General features: G+C 47.7%; 1 protein-coding gene across 2 annotated transcripts in view; it reads left to right on the forward strand.

Annotated features, from left to right (window-relative positions):
• The first annotated feature begins 7009 nt into the window (after positions 1-7009).
• Positions 7010-20896, forward strand: part of SH3RF3 (SH3 domain containing ring finger 3) — a 631222-nt gene continuing 617335 nt past the window's right edge. The window contains exon 1 of one of the 2 annotated variants that reach the window (XM_073590505.1): positions 7010-7872. In XM_073590505.1, coding sequence (XP_073446606.1) covers positions 7354-7872 — 519 coding nt within the window. In that variant the 5' untranslated portion in view covers positions 7010-7353. The remainder of the gene's footprint in view (positions 7873-20896) is intronic. The other variant, XM_073590506.1, reaches the window with a different exon arrangement.

Raw genomic sequence — 20896 nt, forward strand, 5'->3', positions numbered from 1 at the left:
CTGCTGCATTGCTCCTCTGCTGGTGTCTAATTACAGGATCAATTTGCCTCTACCGCCATAACTACTGCTGCCTTGCTCCTCTGCCGGTGTCTAATTACAGGATCAATTTGCCTCTACCGCCATAACTACTGCTGCATTGCTCCTCTGCTAGTGTCTAATTACAGGGCCAATTTGCCTATACCGCCATAACTACTGCTGTCTTGCTCCTCTGCCGGTGTCTAATTACAGGGCCAATTTGCCTCTACCGCCATAAGTACTGCTGCCTTGCTCCTCTGCCGGTGTTTAATTACAGGGCCAATTTGCCTCTACCGCCATAACTACTGCTGCCTTGCTCCTCTGCCGGTGTCTAATTACAGGGCCAATTTGCCTCTACCGCCATAACTACTGCTGCCTTGCTCCTCTGCCGGTGTTTAATTACAGGGCCAATTTGCCTCTACCGCCATAACTACTGCTGCCTTGCTCCTCTGCCGGTGTCTAATTACAGGGCCAATTTGCCTCTACCGCCATAACTACTGCTGCCTTGCTCCTCTGCCGGTGTCTAATTACAGGGCCAATTTACCTCTACCGCCATAACTACTGCTGCCTTGCTCCTCTGCCGGTGTCTAATTACAGGCCCAATTTACCTCTACCGCCATAACTAATGCTGCCTTGCTCCTCTGCCGGTGTCTAACTACAGGGCCAATTTGCCACTACCACTTCATAACTACTGCTGGGCAATTACAGGGTCAATTAGTATCTGTTTACTCTACAATACTCCAGGACGCCTTCTTCACTGCCAGATAACTGCCAAATAGACTCCTTTACCTGTGCCAACATGAGTCATAACAAAAAGTATGCCAATGCCAGTGAAAGGAAAGCAGCTTTAGCACTACGACAAAAACAACGCCGTGCTAATGAGACTCCTGAGGAAAAACACCATCGCCTTGAGAAGATTAAGGCTTATAAACGCCGTCGCCTCACACATGAATCCCCTAACTCTAAATCCATAAGATTGGCTGAAGAAGCCTCTGCACGCCGTCACCGCCGACAACAGACGGCCTCTTCCTCATCATTATTATTAGACTCACAACAGGATGCTTCCACATCAGCATGTGGAACAATTTACTGCTACACTTCATCCCATATGCCGTTCACTGACATAACTAATCAGCAATCTGTTTCTGCCCTATCAATACCACCATTCAATACCAATGCACAGTATGCCAATGCCAGTGAAAGGAAAGCAGCTTTAGCACTACGACAAAAACAACGCCGTGCTAATGAGACTCCTGAGGAAAAACAGCATCGACTTGACAAGATTAAGGCTTATAAACGCCGTCGTCTCACACACGAATCCTCTAACTCTAAATCTATTACATTGGCTGAAGAAGCCTCTACACGCCATCACCGCCAACAACAGACGGCTTCTTCCTCATCATCTATAATAATAAATGCCCTAAGCAGCTTCCGGTTGTAACAACTTCCGTCCAGTTGTAACCGGTGACGTCACCACACACACGCACATGTTAACCCTCAACACACCACACCGCCTCAACACACACTCCTCTCACCTTTCACCTCCACTCACGTCCACTCACTCTTTCACTCCACATACGTTCCTTTCTCTCACTCCGTTTCTCATACTCACACCGTCATCGTCGCTGCCCCGACATCTTCCTCCGCCGCCACGATCCTGGATCCAGACGTTCTCCAGGCCGCCGACATGTTCTTGCGGCGACGCCATCTCGGATTTCGTGAAATCCCACGAGATTCAAGATGGCGTCGCCGCAAGAACATGTCGCTGCCGTGGACGACTCGGGATCCAAAAAGATGGCGTCGGCGAAATCTCGCGAGATTACGCCGACGCCATTTTGGATCCCGATGTCGTCCACGCCGGCGACATGTTCTTGCGGCGACGCCATTTTGGATCGGCGAAATCCCGCGATAGTCAAGATGGCGTTGCCGCAAGAACATGTCGCCGGCGAGGACGACGTCGGGATCCAAAATGGCGTCGGCGAAAACTCGCGAGATTTCGCCGACGCCATTTTGGATCCCGACGTCGTCCACGCCGGCGACATGTTCTTCCGGCGACGCTATCTTGACTATCGCGGGATTTCACGATACTCAAGATGGCGTCGCCGCAAGAACATGTCGCCGGCGTTGACAACGTCTGGATCCAGGATGGCGCCGGCGGAAGAAGATGTCGGGGATCGTGGAGCAGCGGCGATGACGACATGAGTATGAGAGATGGAGTGAGAGAAGGGGTCGTATGTGGAGTGAAAGAGTGAGTGGAGATGGTGAAAGGTGAGAGGAGTGTGTGTTGAGGAGTGTGTGTGTTGAGGGTTAACATGGCAAGAGGTGTGATGCTATCGCATCCTCCCGATGCGATAGCATCGGGCCATAATCTAGTATAGATATAATCATTATAATTTGTTATAACTAACCGTAGTTAGTCAATATGCCCGGGCAGCGCCAGGCTCTTCAGCTAGTAGATATATAAGAAGTTGTCATGCTCCGGTCAGGAGACCTGCAGCCGATCTGTGCATTGCGGTCCGTGATCCGACATCTGCATGAGCCCTTACGTATGTAAATCAATAAAACGTGTTGTACTGCCAAACTTGGTGCCACCTTTTATGCCCAGATCCTATTTGGACCAAGCTATAATTGCTTTCAAGGAGAGGAAGAGATGTCAGCACTCACGCAGTCTGCAGATAAATCAGAACGTAATTACAGACCTGTAGAAGCGCAAAACAATTGTTGTCCGCCATGTCTCGCGTTTGTTTCTGTAATCCCTGCTCCTGCATTTGCAATATTAGCATTACCGCACTTTATGATATTGTCCAGGATTTACCTGCAGACTGCGTGAGCGCTGCCATCTCTGGGAAATAGCTATATGTGTCATGCAGACACTAAAAATAGGCTTCAGAAACTGGTGCCCGGGTATTCATCTCTTGCATATTATGATAATAACTGTGGTTAATAAGAGGAATCTCTCTCTGCGTTAACCCTTTCTATAACACCAGGGTTGTTCTGTCCAGCTTGATACCAGCTTTGTGTCCAGAACCCCTCTGGACCAGCCAGCCATTTATTGTCCCTCTCTGTTAGGCCTGTTTCACATTTCAGTTTTTTTACGTCAGTCAAAATCCGCCAGAGTGTGAAAAAACAGATCCGTTTCCGTTTTGCCACAAACGGATGACACAGGATCCGTTTTTTGACGGATCCGTTTTTAGCTGATAGTTCATGAAATGTAAAGTGACACGACTCTGGAAAAGAGAGAGAGAGAGAGACTCTGGAAAAGAGAGAGAGAGCCAGAGAGAGATTTTGCTGCCAAAGTTGTTTGAGGAGCCCCCACGTTACACGTCCCTGCATTGCCTCTTATGATGATGGCACCGTCACTGTAGGAGCAGGAACAGCAGAGATGAAGGCTGACTGCACCTCATCCCTGGCAGTCAGTCAGCCCCACCGTCAGTCAGTCACACCGTCAGCCCATCCCACTGTCAGTCCCACCGTCAGTCATTCGCAATTCCCACTGTCAGCCCCACCGTCAGTCAGTCCTACCGTCAGTCAGTCACACCGTCAGTCAGTCCCACCGTCACAGTCCCACCGTCAGTCAGTCCCACCGTCAGTCAGTCCCACCGTCACAGTCCCACCGTCAGCCAGTCCCGTCAGCAGGGCTGTGGAGTCGGAGTCGGAGTCGTGGAGTCGGAGTCGGAGCTCATTTTGGTGGAGTCGGAGTCGGAGTTGGAGTCGGTATAAAATGGACCGACTCCGACTCCTAAAATATATAATAAATTGGGCACAGTAGTTCAATGCAGGATGTGCTGAATATTTTTTCATAGGAGTTTGGGAAAGTTATGAAATGTCCTATAAATGGCTGTTCTATTCCTGATCTAAGGCTACATTCACACACAGCGTTTTTCCTGTGTTTTTTGAGGATATGTTTTTCAGCTGCAAAAGTTGATCATCTTTTTAAAAAACTGCATCACCTGAAAGGTTTTTGAGCTCATAGATAATGTTTTCAATAGCAAAAGCAGATTAGAAATCTGCTCTATCTATCCATTTATCCATATCTGTCTATCCATATCGTATCTGTACCAAAAAGAATGAAAACCGGGTAGTACACCAATATATATTCTGTTCTATCTAAATATCTTGATTATTGGATCATAAAAATGATTAAATGTCTGAGGTTCACATTGTACTACAATAAATTTTTCACTTAAATATAAGCAATATGTGTGGGAGTCGGAGTCGGAGTCGTGGAGTCGGAGTTGGAGTCGGAGTCGGTGTAAAGGAAATTGAGGAGTCGGAGTCGCAGGTTTGGCTTACCGACTCCACAGCCCTGCCCGTCAGTCAGTCCCACCGTCAGCCAGTCCCATCAGTCAGTCCCACCGTCACAGTCCCACCGTCAGCCAGTCCCACCGTCAGTCAGTCCCACCGTCAGCCAGTCCCACCTTTAGTCAGCCCAACCATTAGTCAGTCAGTCCCACCGTCAGTCCCACCATCAGTCAGTCCCACCGTCAGTCAGTTCCACCGTCAGTCAGTCCCACCGTCAGTCGGTCCCACCGTCTGTCAGCCCAACCGTTAGTCAGTCAGTCCCACCATCAGTAAGTCCCACCGTCAGTCCCACCATCAGTCAGTCCCACCGTCAGTCAGTCCCACCGTCAGTCAGTCCCACCATCAGTCAGCCCAACCGTCAGTCAGCCCAACCGTCAGTCAGTCCCACCGCCAGTCGGTCCCACCGTCTGTCAGCCCAACCGTTAGTCAATCAGTCCCACCATCAGTCAGTCCCACCATCAGTCAGTCCCACCATCAGTCAGTCCCACCGTCAGTCAGTCCCACCATCAGTCAGTCCCACCATCAGTCAGTCCCACCGTCAGTCAGTCCCACCGTTAGTCAGTCCCACTGTTAGTCAGCCCAACCGTTAGTCAGTCCCACTGTTAGTCAGTTCCACCGTCAGTCAGCCCAACCGTTAGTCAGTCAGTCCCACCGTCAGTCCCACCATCAGTCAGTCCCACCGTCAGTCAGCTCCACCGTCAGTCAGTTCCACCGTCAGTCAGCCCCACCGTCTGTCAGCCCAACCGTTAGTCAGTCAGTCCCACCGTCAGTCAGTTCCACCGTCAGTCAGTTCCACCGTCAGTCAGCCCCACCGTCTGTCAGCCCAACCGTTAGTCAGTCCCACTGTTAGTCAGTTCCACCGTCAGTCAGCCCAACCGTTAGTCAGTCAGTCCCACCGTCAGTCCCACCATCAGTCAGTCCCACCGTCAGTCAGTTCCACCGTCAGTCAGTTCCACCGTCAGTCAGCCCCACCGTCTGTCAGCCCAACCGTTAGTCAGTCAGTCCCACCGTCAGTCCCACAGTCAGTCAGTTCCACCGTCAGTCAGTCCCACCCTCAGTCAGTTCCACAGTCAGTCAGTCCCACCGTTAGTCAGTCCCCCGTCAGTCGGTCCCACCGTCAGTCAGTTGCACCGTCAGTCAGTCCCACAGTCAGCCAGTCCCACCGTCAGTCAGTTCCACCGCCAGTCAGTCCCACCGTCAGTCAGTCCCACAGTTAGTCAGTCCCACCGTCAATCAGTTCCACCGTCAGTCCCACCATCAGTCAGTCCCACCGTCAGTCAGTCCCACCGCCAGTCGGTCCCACCGTCTGTCAGCCCAACCGTTAGTCAGTCAGTCCCACCGTCAGTCCCACCATCAGTCAGTCCCACCGTCAGTCCCACCATCAGTCAGTCCCACCGTCAGTCAGTCCCACCATCAGTCAGTCCCACCGTTAGTCAGTTCCACCGTCAGTCAGCCCAACCGTTAGTCAGTCAGTCCCACCGTCAATCCCACCATCAGTCAGTCCCACCATCAGTCGGTCCCACCGTCAGTCAGTTCCACCGTCAGTCAGCCCCACCGTCAGTCAGCCCAACCGTTAGTCAGTCCCACCGTCAGTCGGTCCCACCGTCAGTCAGTTCCACCGTCAGTCAGCCCCACCGTCTGTCAGCCCAACCGTTAGTCAGTCAGTCCCACCGTCAGTCAGTTCCACCGTCAGTCAGTCAGCCCCACCGTCAGTCGGTTCCACCGTCAGTCAGTCCCACAGTCAGTCGGTCCCACCGTCAGTCGGTCCCATCGTCAGTCAGTCCCACCGTCAGTCAGTCCCACAGTCAGTCCCACCGTCAGTCAGTCCCACCATCAGTCAGTCCCATCGTCAGTCAGTCCCACCGTCAGTCAGTTCCACCGTCAGTCAGTCAGTCCCACCGTCAGTCAGTCCCACAGTCAGTCGGTCCCACCGTCAGTCGGTCCCATCGTCAGTCAGTCCCACCGTCAGTCAGTCGCACAGTCAGTCAGTCCCACCGTCAGTCAGTCCCACCATCAGTCAGTCCCATCGTCAGTCAGTCCCACCGTCAGTCAGTTCCACCGTCAGTCAGTCAGCCCCACCGTCAGTCGGTTCCACCGTCAGTCAGTCCCACAGTCAGTCGGTCCCACCGTCAGTCAGTCCCACCGTCAGTCAGTCCCACAGTCAGTCAGTCCCACCATCAGTCAGTCCCATCGTCAGTCAGTCCCACCGTCAGTCAGTCCCACAGTCAGTCAGTCCCATCGTCAGTCAGTCCCATCGTCAGTCAGTCCCACCGTCAGTCAGTCCCACCGTCAGTCAGTCCCATCGTCAGTTAGTCCCACCGTCAGTCAGTCCCACCGTCAGTCAGTCCCATCGTCAGTCAGTCCCACCGTCAGTCAGTCCCACCGTCAGTCAGTCCCATCGTCAGTCAGTCCCATCGTCAGTCAGTCCCACCGTCAGTCCCCCCGTCAGTCAGTCCCACAGTCAGTCAGTCCCACAGTCAGTCAGTCCCATCGTCAGTTAGTCCCACCGTCAGTCAGTCCCACCGTCAGTCAGTCCCATCGTCAGTCAGTCCCACCGTCAGTCAGTCCCACCGTCAGTCAGTCCCATCGTCAGTCAGTCCCATCGTCAGTCAGTCCCACCGTCAGTCCCCCCGTCAGTCAGTCCCACCGTCAGTCAGTCCCACCGTCAGTCAGTCCCATCGTCAGTCAGTCCCACCGTCAATCGGTCCCACCGTCAGTCCCCCCGTCAGTCAGCCCCGACCAGCCTGCTCCTCCTCCCTCCATTGGCAGGCTGCGCTCAGGTTACACAGCTGCTGTGGAGCTGCAGAGGGGGTGAGGGACAGGTCACCAGAAGGCAGCACAATGCCGCACATGCCCCGCTGCTGATCAGGGGCACTGCCATGAAGTTAGGGGCTGGCACGGAGGCGGTGAGGGGCTGCGCTGTGCTTCCATGAAGTGGCCCATGTGAGGCACCACAGTGCCAGGCAGCCTCCAGATTCCGGGACTGTGGAGTTGGACATTTCCCTGCCTGGCTTGTGCCCCCTCCGGCTGTTCTAGATGCTCCTCGGGGCATCCTGGCTGTGCACCTCTAAGGGACCACAGAAGCCATCCAAGGGGGAAGAGGAGGAGAGGAGACGGGGAGGCAGCAGGAGAGACGGGGCGGCAGACATGGACGAGTCCTCGCTGCTGGATCTGCTGGAGTGCTCCGTGTGCCTGGAGCGGCTGGACACCAGTGCCCGGGTATTGCCGTGCCAGCACACCTTCTGCCGCCGCTGCCTGCAGAGCATCGTCAGCTCCCGGAACGAGCTCCGCTGCCCGGAGTGCCGCATCCTGGTGGAGTGCGGGGTGGATGATCTACCGGCCAATATCCTGCTAGTCCGGCTCCTGGATGGGATCCGGCAGAGACCCAGAAACAGCCCCACGGGGAGCCCCACTGCTGGCGGGCACCACTGTGCTGGCAGTAACAACAGCAACAACCACAGCCCGGGATGTGCTGCCACCGGAGGGACTCACCCGCACACCTCCAGCCTGAGGGACCTGGCTGCTGCCAGCCAAAATGCCATCCTGCTAGCCAAGGTATGTGCCAGTGGCTCACGTGTTACGGATTTGCTTTGTGTGCCAGCTGATGTGGCATCTTCATACTGCCTGTGCCATGTGAGCGATCTACTGCTGTGCCCAGCTGTGCCAGTCTGCAGGTTCACGTATCACTCGGGGCACAGCTGGGGGCACGGTGCCATAGTGTCACCTAATGCAGGGGCACAGCTACACATGGCATTCACGACTCCTCTGCCATGTGAAATCAGGGGCTCCTGTCCTCATTCACTATGGTGCTGTGAATGGCACACATCTATGGACCATGGAATGACTCATTGGTTAGGGGGCTGTGGCAGTCCCAGCATGCCAGTGGTGGCATGTCATCCTGAGATGTAGGATGCCAGGCTTGTGCCCCCTGTTGGCACTGGGCACATAACTGATTACATGTATGGCCGGCATGTACATCGCCCAGGCTAGGAATCCAGTATAAATGATTTACCATGCGATTATTCCGCATTACATCACAATATTAACCCTGTCCTGCCCGGGAGACTCTCTACTCTTATATGTCTCACAGTTTCCATACAGGGCAGGAGTGATGGCTGACAGCTGTATTCTGCTGGCTTCTGCTTGTGCAGTGATATTTTACATGTATTTTATATTTTCTTGTTATATCACGTAGTCCCGTGTACTGACATGCTGCTATGGAGATGATGGTAGCCAAGGTGGCTGTTGTTGGGGGCTGTAGCTGGACGAGGTCCCCTGGAGACACCTGGGTCACTGGTAGCCCCACATATGATATAATATGTCCATAAAGTTTTATGGGCACTGTCACCATGCTGATGTCTGAATTGTCATGTACAGAGCTGACTCTGGAGGTGTCTCCTATCACAACTGAGGCCATGGAAACTGTTATACAAGGCGCTCCTGATGAAGGGCAGATGGAAGGGCCAGGACGAGCCTTACAACTCTGTGCTGTTCCCATTCCCTCTCTTCTGATGTCAGTATCTCAGCAGGGGCCATAGGTAGGTGGGCTCACCTCCAGCTCCACAGCAGTGAAGCCCCTGATGTGCATTGTAATGAGCTATGGGACTGCAAAGGGGCCATATACTGTTATTGCTGCTCCATCTTGGTCCGCCCCGCTTTGAACTGCCATGCCTTATGCCACTTACGCAGACCTTGCTCTTTAAGGGAACCATATGCTGAGAAGGTTCACATGATAGAAATCTCTACTAGCTAGACCTTTGCATCTGATTGGCCAGCGTTATTGGGGTCTGCCCTGGTGACAGGCGGCCGATAACTGCAGATCTGAAGGATGCTTTAGTTGCTGTAGATTTTTTGTCCCCAAGATTTTTTAAACTAATTTGCCATATTTGAACATACCTAAAGGCAGCCATATACTTTCATTAGCAGTTGGCTGACAGCTATTCTTCTTGACCTACCATACTTATGCATGCTTACTTGGGTGAGCATACGTGTATTCTTAGTGGAGAAAGGAATTTATGGACCAGCGACACTAAATGTCCACCCATCACTAAATATTTAAGGATTGGCCATTGTTTAAAGGGAATCTGTCACCAGGTTTTTGCTACCCAATCTGAGAGTACAATAATGTAGAGACTGAGACCCTGATTCCAGCGATGTATCACTTACTGAGCTGCTTGCTGTTCTTTTTAAAAATCCGTCTTCTCTGCTTCAGACCTAGCAGATATCCAAATGTCTGTATAACCCAGTCCACATCCCTGATTGGCAACTTTCTGCTAATACATAAAGCTGCCAATCAGAGATGGGGGTGAGACTATTCCGAGCGCATGAATATGGAACATTACATGGCAGCAGGTTTACTAGTCCTATAATGTTCATCTCCTGCTGATAAAACAGTGATTTTATCCAAACTACAGAAAGCAGCCCAGTAAGTGACTCATCGCTGGAATCAGGGTCTCTGTCTCTACATTATGCTGCTCTCAGATTAGATGGCAATACCTGGTGACAAATTCCCTTTAAAAGCCTGTTTACACGGACCGATTGCACTAAACGATGCGACCTGAGCAATGTGTAATAGATCGCTCAGTGTGCATAGACCGCCATTGTTCTTGGCAGCACAAGTTATATTTACGTTGCCAAGAACGATGATTTTAAAGGAAGCTTAAAAATAATTTCACCCGATGAAGAAGCGTTTTGCTGATAGTCGGGTGATTGTCAGCCTGTTTACACTGCGAAATTACTGTGAAACGAGCGTTCTTACAAAAGCTTGTTCACGAGAATCTCAGTGTAATGCGCTGTAAGTTACTACCAAACACCTCTGAGAACAAAAAGAATATTAAGGTTGTACAGAATGTAGACCACCCTTTGGACCCTCTATAACTACTGTATACTATTATTTGATTGCTGGTGACATTACTGACGTTATTAGAACAATCAGTGATGTTACTTGTAGCCCAATGTAAAATGTGAAACAGGACCTCCAACCATCACCGTCATGAATATTGTTCTTCTTCTATGTGTCAATGGGACGATTTGTGCCCACTAGGCTCCAAGGCCCAGCTGCAACTTCACGCCCTGCACCCGCTATTGTTATGCCCCTAAGAACAATGCTATAATGATCTATATCTATCTAATGAGAAATACTATAAACGGTAATATATCCATATTTAGGGGCGTACCGCCATGTGATAACTGCTTTCTATTGACCCCCGCTCTCTTACAGCTTCTTGTCAATGGAATGCTCTACTACTTAAAGGGCTTGTCCATGTACTTTGGAAAGGGTAAAATATTAGATCCCTGGAGGTTTGACTTCTGGTATCTCCCCAGCCCGTTGAACCATCTAATCGGTGGAGGTGCTGGGAGTTGGACATATAATAACGGGCCGATAATGGTAAACTGTGCTGAAGAACATCGGCCCACCTAAACATGGTGCTAATCAGCAGACGTACAGTATGATGACGACTCTTTCATTGTGTGATTGGATCTTTTATGCCGCCACTTTACAGGGCACGCATGCTGCATGGGAGCAGAACAATGGCATTAACGGTCGTTCTGTCCCATATACTATGTGCCGGCCAATGTGATGAATGCCCATTGACCTGTATATAGTCGATTACAGCTCATTTATGGCCTATATAAGAGGGCACTACTTTGATTTTGGGTATAAATAGCTCAACTGTTTTCCTAAACAAAGATACTAAAATCTCCATCTTAAATTGAGTGTAAATCCAACTACCAGCAGTAGTATAGTACTGGAGCCAGGCCAAGCACCTGAACACGGGCAGTAAAATGCGTCACAACGCCAAAGGCTTGGATGATTGTGTCCCTACAGCTGTCTGTTCTTTCCTACATTTCAGATTAAATGAGGGATGTATTATGTGTGCAGTGTAATCCAATGCCAGCAATGCTAAAGACATCAAGAGCCATTCATTGTGCTGTATATTATAATGGTGACCTGAAGAAGTCAACAGTAATCCTGAGAATTGTACGAGTATGGTACATTAATGTCGCTTTATATGACTGGTTACACATTAATATAAAAGAAATGCGCACAATGTACATTGTCCTAATTGTTATGTAACTCACTATGTCCGACAGTTACCATACTGCTATGCCAGGCGGCACAAGCGCAACGGGCACCATGTAGTCTCATTCTTTGTATCGGAGGAATCTAGCCCTGATACCCCGGTATCATCTCTAAACTCTTAAAATGCCATGATTTTCCAATCTCAGGCATCTTCTGTCCTATTAATAATAATAATAAATTTTATTTCTATAGCGCCGACATATTCCGCAGCACTTTACATTATAGAGGGGACTTGTACAGACAATAGACATTACAGCATAACAATAATCACATACAGTAGATTATAACAAATACCAAGAGGAGTGAGGGCCCTGCTCGCAAGCTTTCAATCTATGAGGAAAAAGGGGAGACACGAAAGGTGGATGGTAACAGTTGCCCTGATTGTATGGACCAGCCATAATGTTAAGTGTGTAACAGTACAGACACAGAGGGCTAATGGATGCATAAAGCATGTGGGAACATGATGTGGGGAACCTGGTTATGGTAAAACTTTTGGCTGTGCCACACAGGGATAGATTAGGTTAATGTGTTGGGGCGGTAGGCCAGTCTGAATAAATGCGTTTTCAGGGCACGCTTCAACTTGTGGGGATTGAGGACTAATCGTATTGACCTGGGAAGTGCATTCCAAAGAATTGGCGCAGCACGTGTAAAGTCTTGGAGACGGGAGTGGGAGGTTCTGATTGTTGAGGATGCTAACCTCAGGTCATCAGCAGAACGGAGGGTGTGGGTAGGGTGGTAGACTGAAACAAGAGAGGAGATGTAGGGTGGTGCTGAGCCATGGAGAGCTTTGTGGGTTAGGGTAATAAGTTTATACTGAATTCTGGAGTGGATGGGTAGCCAGTGTAATGACTGGCACAAGGTAGAGGCATCGGTGTAACGATTGGTGAGGAATATGATCCTGGCTGCAGCATTCAAGACAGATTGGAGAGGGGAGAGTTTGGTAAGAGGGAGACTGATTAGAAGAGAGTTACAATAGTTGAGACGAGAATGGATTATAGAAACAGTAAGAGTTTTTGCGGAGTCAAAAGTAAGAAAAGGTCGAATTCTAGAGATGTTTGTGAGGTGCAGATGACAAGAGCGAGCCAGTGATCGGATGTGGGGGGCAAAGGAAAGCTCAGAGTCAAGTATGACCCCAAGACAGCGGGCATGTTGCTGAGGAGTAATAGTGGAACCACACACGGAAATGGCAATGTCGGGTATAGTTACATTAGTAGTGGGAGGAAACACAAGGAGTTCAGTCTTTGACAAGTTCAGTTTCAGATATAGTGAGGACATGATGTTAGACACAGCGTTTAGACAATCGCCGGTGTTTTCTAGAAAGGCAGGCGTGATGTCAGGACAGGAAGCGTATAATTGGGTGTCATCAGCATAGAGATGGTACTGGAAACCAAATCTACTGATTCTTTGACCAATAGGGGCAGTGTACAAGGAGAAGAAGAGGGCGCCTAGGACTGATCCTTGAGGAACCCCAACAGTAAGGGGAAGGTGAGAGGAGGAGGAATCAGCAAAAGATACAGTAAAGGAGCTATTAGAATATCTATAATTAATGCAGGATGACTGTGTATAGTGAACCTCACAGAATTTCCATTTCTGTGCTGTTGCCTGATCTTCTCCTTATCACTGTTAAAAGGAATTTGTCTGCAGATTTTTGCTATATAATCTGAGCACAGCATATTATAGAGCAAGGGAGCCTGATTCCAGGGATGTATCACTTATTAGGTTGTGTGATGTAGTTTAAATACAATCAGTGTTTTATTAGCCGGAGATTATCACTGCCTGACTAGGTCTCATGTGCAAGCCAGTCCAGCTAATCTGTGTAACCCCGTCCCACCAATGATTGGCAGCTTGTTGACAGTGTAAAGTGTACAGAGGAGGATGTTATTCAGGGCTGAGGGCTGGGTTATACACAAAGTAGAATTCTAACCTCTGCTACATTTTTAATAACAAAGAAAACAAGGATTCTATCAAAAATACACCAAGCAGTCCAATAAGTGATACATCACTGGATCGGAGTTTTTGCCTCTATATCATGCTACTGTCAGATTACATAGCAAAAAAATGCTAACAAATTCCCTCTACACAAGCAGCCTCAGTGCAGGAAAGGTCATCTTTTAGTTTGCAGGTAATGGATGGTATATGTCATTTTCTTTTTTCTGTCTTTTGCTTGATTCAGAGGATTCTTAAGAAGTTTTAAAACCTGTGTTGTCAAACAATCTAATGAAAAACATCCACAACCCATTGAGTCATAGAATGAATATCCAGATAGCCTGGTATCAGATCACATTACCGCAAGAAGAGCCAGAGTTCTCGCTAAAAGGCCAGTGCAGATCATTCATCAACTATTCCTTGTTCATGCCGCCAGACCGTGCAAACTCTCCAGGCTGCTACAGATGATTGGAGCTCAGCATTTTCCTAAGAGGAAATTTAGTCTGAGTAGACAATCCCCTTTGGAAAATATTCGTAAAGATCTAGGTCACTTTGAAGCCTTTCATCGTCGTGAGGAGGACTGTACTATCGTCCTTTTGCTGTTCGGAAGAGAAGGGTTAATGCTTCATAGATGTATGTCAGAAGGGTATAGGGTCAGCAGATTTATAGTAATTAGTGAACACTAGTGAGCCGTGGCGCTGATTCTCAGCATGTGCATCTAGATTTGTCTTCACGTATGGAAATTGTGGATATTCCTGTTTTCCTTAAAGGAAATCTGTCACCACTTTTGAGCTATGCAATCTACTATTATGGGCATACAGGTGATAGACGGCTGAAAAAAGTCCTCCCTGTGTCTCATATCAGATACTCTGTTGTTGAGAAATCTGCTTTTATCACTGGGGTGATGGTGCCCGGAAGATAACTCTGCCCGTACTTCATTATCATGTGAGTCGCGTCCCACAGCGTCACTGTGTGCCTGTGATGTCGGGTTCTTGTTCTGTAATCTGGGAGCGGAAGTACCGGTGACTCGCCGGCACCATAGGGAAGTACGGAGGCAGAGTTATCTTCCAGGCAGCGTCCTCCCCAGAGTCGGGAAGAAGGCATTTATATAAAGTGATAAAGGATGATTTATCTACAGCAAGGCATCTGATATGAGACACAGGGAGGACTGTTTTCCGCCGTCTATAACCTGTATGCCCATATTCATAGGTTACGTAGCTCAAAAGTGGTGACAAATTCCCTTTAAAGAAGGTCAAGTTCTTTGCTATTTTTTTTAAAACTAGTAAGAGGGAAGAGTTTGTAAAAAAGTGGAAAATAAAAGAAAAAAAACAAAAAAATTGTTGCTTACCAGATTGTACCACCTTCCCTTTGCTACTGCCAGTGGCGTAACTTGAAGCACATGGTCTATAATGCAAACGCTCCAATGGGCCCCCAAGTTTTTATTAACATTGGTCTTTTCACTTAGGCCAAAGGGACGTCATGAGCCCTTTAGGCTCCAGGGCCCGGGTGTGATTGCAGATCCCCTGACTAGTGCATCTGTCTATAAAGTCGACGCACTGCAGTGCTGAGGCCATTGATTGGCTCTAGGGTTGGGCGACTTATATCAGATGTCAGTACTGCTGCCGGTGCCATCAAAAGCCAGCATGGTGACAGCGCTGTAGAGGCAGCAATTCAGATTGATAAGTAACGCTGATTTCATCATATTTGACAACCCCTTCCCAATACTCAGTTTTGAGAAAGAGATCGAAACCCACTTTGCAGGGCAACTTGTTAGTTGCTGCTTTGATGGAGGAATGCCCAATGTGCAACATGTTTTTCTTTTCTTTTTTATTGTCCTATAGCATGTTAAATGATGAAGCAACTTTGCCAAACATCATTAAAACTGACCTATTGCTTTGTGCCTACAGCTCCGACACAGACCGGTGTGTCTCCATGGTAATAGACAACAAACCAAGGTCCTGTATGTTCTACATCAGTTATATTTCCTTTCACTTTCATTCTTTCCACGGGCAATGAGACAATAAATAAAATTGCAAAAGTGGACGTGCGGTGCACTTCAGCATAAGAGCTTGCGCACTCAGTCCATGTGTGATCCAACAAAATGTTATTCTGTGGGACCGTGCACATGTTCAGTTTTTCCTCGGAGCGAGGAAAAAATCTTTGTATGCTCATTTGATCCAATAGTAGGATAGTACTTGGCCATGCAATTCAATGAGTGCGTGAAAAACATCAGACTATACTCGGATGACATCTGAGTGCAGTCCAATTTCAGAACAGAGAAGAAAGATCTCATTATGATCGCATGCTGATCTGAGTGTGATTAGCATAATCCGCCCGATTGTCTCGGATGAGAGAATGTACGCTCGTCGGCACGTTAGCTAGACGTGGTATGATGTGGAGAGTGGCGTTACATAGCTCACCAAGTAATGCATTCTCTTTTAGTAAATGGAGTATCTTGCTTACTGTAATGTTGGTTTGCGTTATTGATCAAGGTGGTTACTAAATTGTCAAAGCTTCATTGACGATATAGATTGCGCTAGATTCAAGGCTAGAATTCTCCTTTATATTACTTATGTAAAATACACACTGGTGAAATCAATAGCGTCTGGCATTGAAGGGGAAGTCTGGACAACTTACAAGTGCATTCATGCTGTTCATTATTGGAAGTCATTAAGCCGGTGTTGTCCCAGTTTTTCCATGGAGTGGGCAGCTTTCTCACACAAAGAACTAGATGCAGGTGACTCCTGCTGATGTAAATGGAGCTTTTCCCTTTAGTTTTTCCGTATTAATGCATATTTTAAATTGAGTGCAGACTGTAAAGCGACGTTCAGACCAGTGACTGCGCACGCTGGTGTGGATTATTCTAGAGCTGAGGGTGATAATTCCTCGCATACAAGGATTTTTGGGAGGAAATTACAATCCAACCCATTATCAACGTTAAAATTTGCCTTTACTGGCTGAGCGTGCCCAGAAAAAGGAATGGCCCAGCGGTTCTAAAAACTGTCGTTACCGAAAATGTTCCATAAAGACAACCCTTCGCCGTGTGCCCCATATGGCCAACTCTCGACGCTCCCTCCATGGGTTGGAACGGAGACACTATCTAATGCAATGGTCACACATTTTGGATGTACCTGGGGCAGATAGGACATGCATTTTTTGGAGAATCTGCGGCAGAAATCAGAGTTTTCTGCCGATGTGAATGCAGGTCCGCACATGGATTAGCCCCATTGTCATTATAGTTATTAAAGGGAATCTATTTGTAAGTTTTTACTGTGTACTCTGAGAGTATCATGATATAGGGACAGAGATCCTGATTCCAGCGATACATCCCTTACAATACTGGTTGCTGCAGTGTTGATAAAATCATTGTTTTTGCTGCTGCAGATCTACGAATTCTATACAAGCTGAGCTTTTTATAACCCTGATTGGCAGCTTTCTGTATACACTGTGCATAGGCAGACAGCTGTTAAAATCAGTTGTTGGGAGTGTGGTTACACACAGCAGGACTACATGGCAGGAGACAACTAGTCCTCTTGGGATAATCTCCAGTTGATAAAACACTGATTTTACTGAAACTACACCAAGCAGCCTAATAAGTCATACTGATCACTGGAATCAGGGTCTCTGCCCCTACATCATGCTGCTCTCAGATTACATACCAAAAACCTGCTGATAGATTAACACTTGATAAGCTTTACTGTGTATACCTTTAGAGTGTACTGTAATTGACCTAAGGAACAAAAATGACTGAACTACATCATTTGTCTTTTTTAAAGTTTCAGTCTAAAGTGTTGTTGAAAATAAAGAACTTTTGTTTCATACACAAAACATAACAGGTTCTGAATTTGCTTGAACCTAAATGATGTCTTTATGTTTTGATTTTCATAATGTATATGCATTAATATGACATAATCAGGCCCCAAATGCATAAAAAAGGTTAAAAAATATTTGCAGATTTTGTTGAGCTTGTTTTTTGACATCTGTTTCCAATTAGTCATGCCGATGAACGGAGTGTTGGATTTTCAAACCTTTCCAAGTGCTGTCATCCTGGGATATTTTGAATATGTCTGGATTATAGTTTGGCACAATGCTCTTGAAGCATCGCAATGGAATGCATGAACAATTCTTCGTTGGAAAATCATTGTGTTTCACATTGATGTTTTTTTCTTTCTGGCTGATTTTAATCGTGAGTCACGTTAGATATTTATATATCTGGTCAGATGGTGAAGACATGTAAGGCATCCTATACAAATGATGTTATTGGCTTTATTTTGTTTTTGCCTTCAACCTAAAAGGTGTCTTCAGCCTTGTGTTGTCTGCTTATGTGGATCGTGTGCCAAAACTCAAGATCTTGCCCTGCTTAGCGGGGATAATTAACACTTGGCAGTTATTAGCGCATAACCAGAACTGACAGTAGGATGATCGAGAAGCCGGCTGTGTATCCTATGGCTATACAAAGATGCTGAAGTGCAAACCGCTGCTAAAGAGGGCAATTTGATACATAAGTCATGCACTGTAACATGGAGTTTATACAGTACAACACTTTGAGGTCACGGAACAAGCTGTTTTTGGTAATAACATTAAAAATCTTCAACCAACGTTTGCAGGAAATTTGTTCCAACAGCTGCATATGTGGGAGGCAGAAGTGACATGGATTGTTTCATGCCTCAAGGTCTGGATGATTGGTGATGACCTGAACTCCATTCAGGACAGTCCAAGTTGTGGGATGCCTACATAAATAATATAAGTTGTGCATGTGATTCAGACCATGCTTCCCGTCTGGAAAAGAGCAGGTGAAGTTAGAAACTATTGCTTATGACGGCGGTAGCCATCACGGGCAATAGTATAGATGGTATATGACCCACTGTATGATGCTCTTATATCTCATCATTTGGCTTATTAAATTTCTAGCTTTTTTAGGCTATGTATGGTACAATTATTTGGGTACTGTAATATAGTAATATTGTTTTACTCTATGGCAGATCCAATACTGAAAATACATGACAATTTACAGTACAATATCATACCTCCCAACTTTTGAAGAAGGGAAAGAGGGACAAAGGCTGCGGCAAATTTTAGGCCATGCCCCTGGCCACACCCATGTCTGCGCCCCAACCGCACCCATTTAGCACTGCTGATCACACTGACTGGTACTGAGAGCACAGTGGCTGGCATTACGGGCACAGTGGCTGGCATTATGGGCACAGTGGCTGGTACTGTTGGCACATTGACTGGTACTGAGGAAAAGAAAGAACAGAGAGAAAGAAAGAAAGAAAGAAAAAACAGAGAGGGAAAGAAATAAGGGGAAAAAAGAAGAAAGAAACAGAGAGAAAGAAAGAAAGAACAGAGAGAGAAAGAGAAAGAAAGAACAAAGAGAGAACAGCGAGAAAGAAAGAACAGAGAGAAAGAAAGGAAAACAGAGAGCGAGAAAGAAAAAGATTACAGAGAGAAAGAAACAGGGGACAGAAAGAATAGAGCGAAAGAAAGAACAAAGAGAAAAAGAAAGAGAGGAACGAAAGAAACGGAGAAAGAAAGAACAGAGAGAATGAAAGAGGGGACAGAAAAAAGAACAGAGAGAGAGAAAAAAAGAAAGAGGGGAAAGAAAGAACAGAGAAAAAGAGAGAGAGGATAGAGAAAAGAACAGAGAGAGAAACAAAGAAAGAGGGGAAGGAAAGAAAGAACAAAGAGGGAAAGAAAGAGAAAGAAAGACAGAACAGAGAAAGAAAGAAAGAATGAGAAAGAAAGAACACAGAGAGAGAAAGAAAGGGGAAAGAAAGAAAGAAAAGAGTGAAAGAAAGAGAACAGAGAGAGAAAGAAAGAAAGAGGGGAAAGAAAGAAAGAACAGAGAGAGAGAGAAAGAAAGAACAGAGAGAAAGAACAGAGAAAGAAAGAACAGAGAAAAAAAGAACAGATAGAGAGAAAGAGAGGAAAGAAAGAATGGAGAGAGAGAAGGAAAGAGGGGAAAGTAAGAGAACAGAGTGAGAAAGAAAGAACAGAGAAAGAAATAACAGAGAGAGAAAGAAAGATTAGAGCTCTCTTGATTTAGGGGAAAGAAAGATAGAAAGAACAGAGCGAAAGAAAGAACAGAGAGGGAGAAAGGAAGAGGGGAAAGAAAGAAGAGAGAGAGATAAAGAAACAGAGAGAGAAAGAAATACAGATTCTATAAAGATACTATAGCAGCCCGGCTCCCATTGTAGTGCCCACCTGAGCCTCCCGATGCAGGACATATCATGATCTGCTCACATGGCCGGCATCCCCGATTCCAAGGCAGTCCCGCTCTCCACGCTGTCGGAGGAGGACACGGTGATGGATCTGAAGCACTCCCTGAAGTGCATTCATGGTTCCGTCATAATCTCCTCCTGAAATTACCTCATTTCCGGTCAGCTTCCAGCACGTCACTTCCGGTGGAATGTCACGTGCGAATTTTAAAGTGCTCCTCGGGGCTCCGCCGTGTACTCCTGTGTCCGCGGGAAAAGTAACCTCCTGGCCGGGGCAGTGTGGCAGACTCAAGTCGGGACTGTCCTGCTGGATCTGGGACAGTTGGGATGTATGAATGCTCGCCACCATACACCTTGTACACGCATGGCTCCGCACACCTCATACACAAGCGGTTCTGCTCCGTACACCTCGTACATATGCGGCTCCGTTCCATACACACGCAGCTCCACTCCGTACACCCCGTACACAAACGACTCCGCTCCGTACACACGTGGCTCCACTCCGTACACCCCGTACACACAAGGCTCTGTTACATACACACGCGGCTCCACTCCGTACACAATGCTCTGCTCAGCTCTGTAAACACACGGCTCAGCTCAGTACACTTTGTACACACAGGGCTCCGTTCCATACACCTCGTACACACAGGACTCCGTTCCGTACAACTCGTACACACAGGGCTCCGTTTGGTATACCTCATACACACGCGGCTCCACTCTGTACACCTTGTACACAAGCGGCTCCGCTCTGTACACACGGCTCTGCTCAGCTCCGTAAACACACGGCTCAGCTCCGTACACCTCGTACACACAGGGCTCTGTTCCGTACACCCCATACACACAGGGCTCTGTTCCGTACACCTCGTACACACAGGGCTCCGTTCCGTACACCTCACACACACGTGACTCTGCTCCGTACACCTCGTACACACGCGTTTCCGCTCTGTACACCTCGTACACACGTGACTCCGCTCCGTACACCTTGTACACATGTGGCTCTGCTCCGTACACCTCTCCACTCCGTACACCTCGTACACATCTCCCCTCCATACACCTCATACACATCTCCGCTCCGTACACCTCGTACACATCTCTGTTATGAACGGGTCACCGAGGAGGATGGCAGGAACAGGCTAAGTCACCAGGAAACCAGAGAGGTTGGTAACTCAGCGGATTGTAGACCCCTAATCCTAACAACACAACTAGCAGTAGCCGTGTAGCATTCCTACAATACCCTAGATGCTTCGTCACAGCCGGAGAACTAAGTGAGCCTAAATCCAGAAAGGTGAAATCTAAACTGCCCCGGAGCATATCCCCAAAGGAATAGACAGCCCCCAAACATATATTGTTG

This window comes from Dendrobates tinctorius, unplaced genomic scaffold (assembly GCF_039654945.1).
Source record: "Dendrobates tinctorius isolate UK_male_01 unplaced genomic scaffold, ASM3965494v1 ptg000117l, whole genome shotgun sequence".
NCBI lineage: Eukaryota > Metazoa > Chordata > Amphibia > Anura > Dendrobatidae > Dendrobates > Dendrobates tinctorius.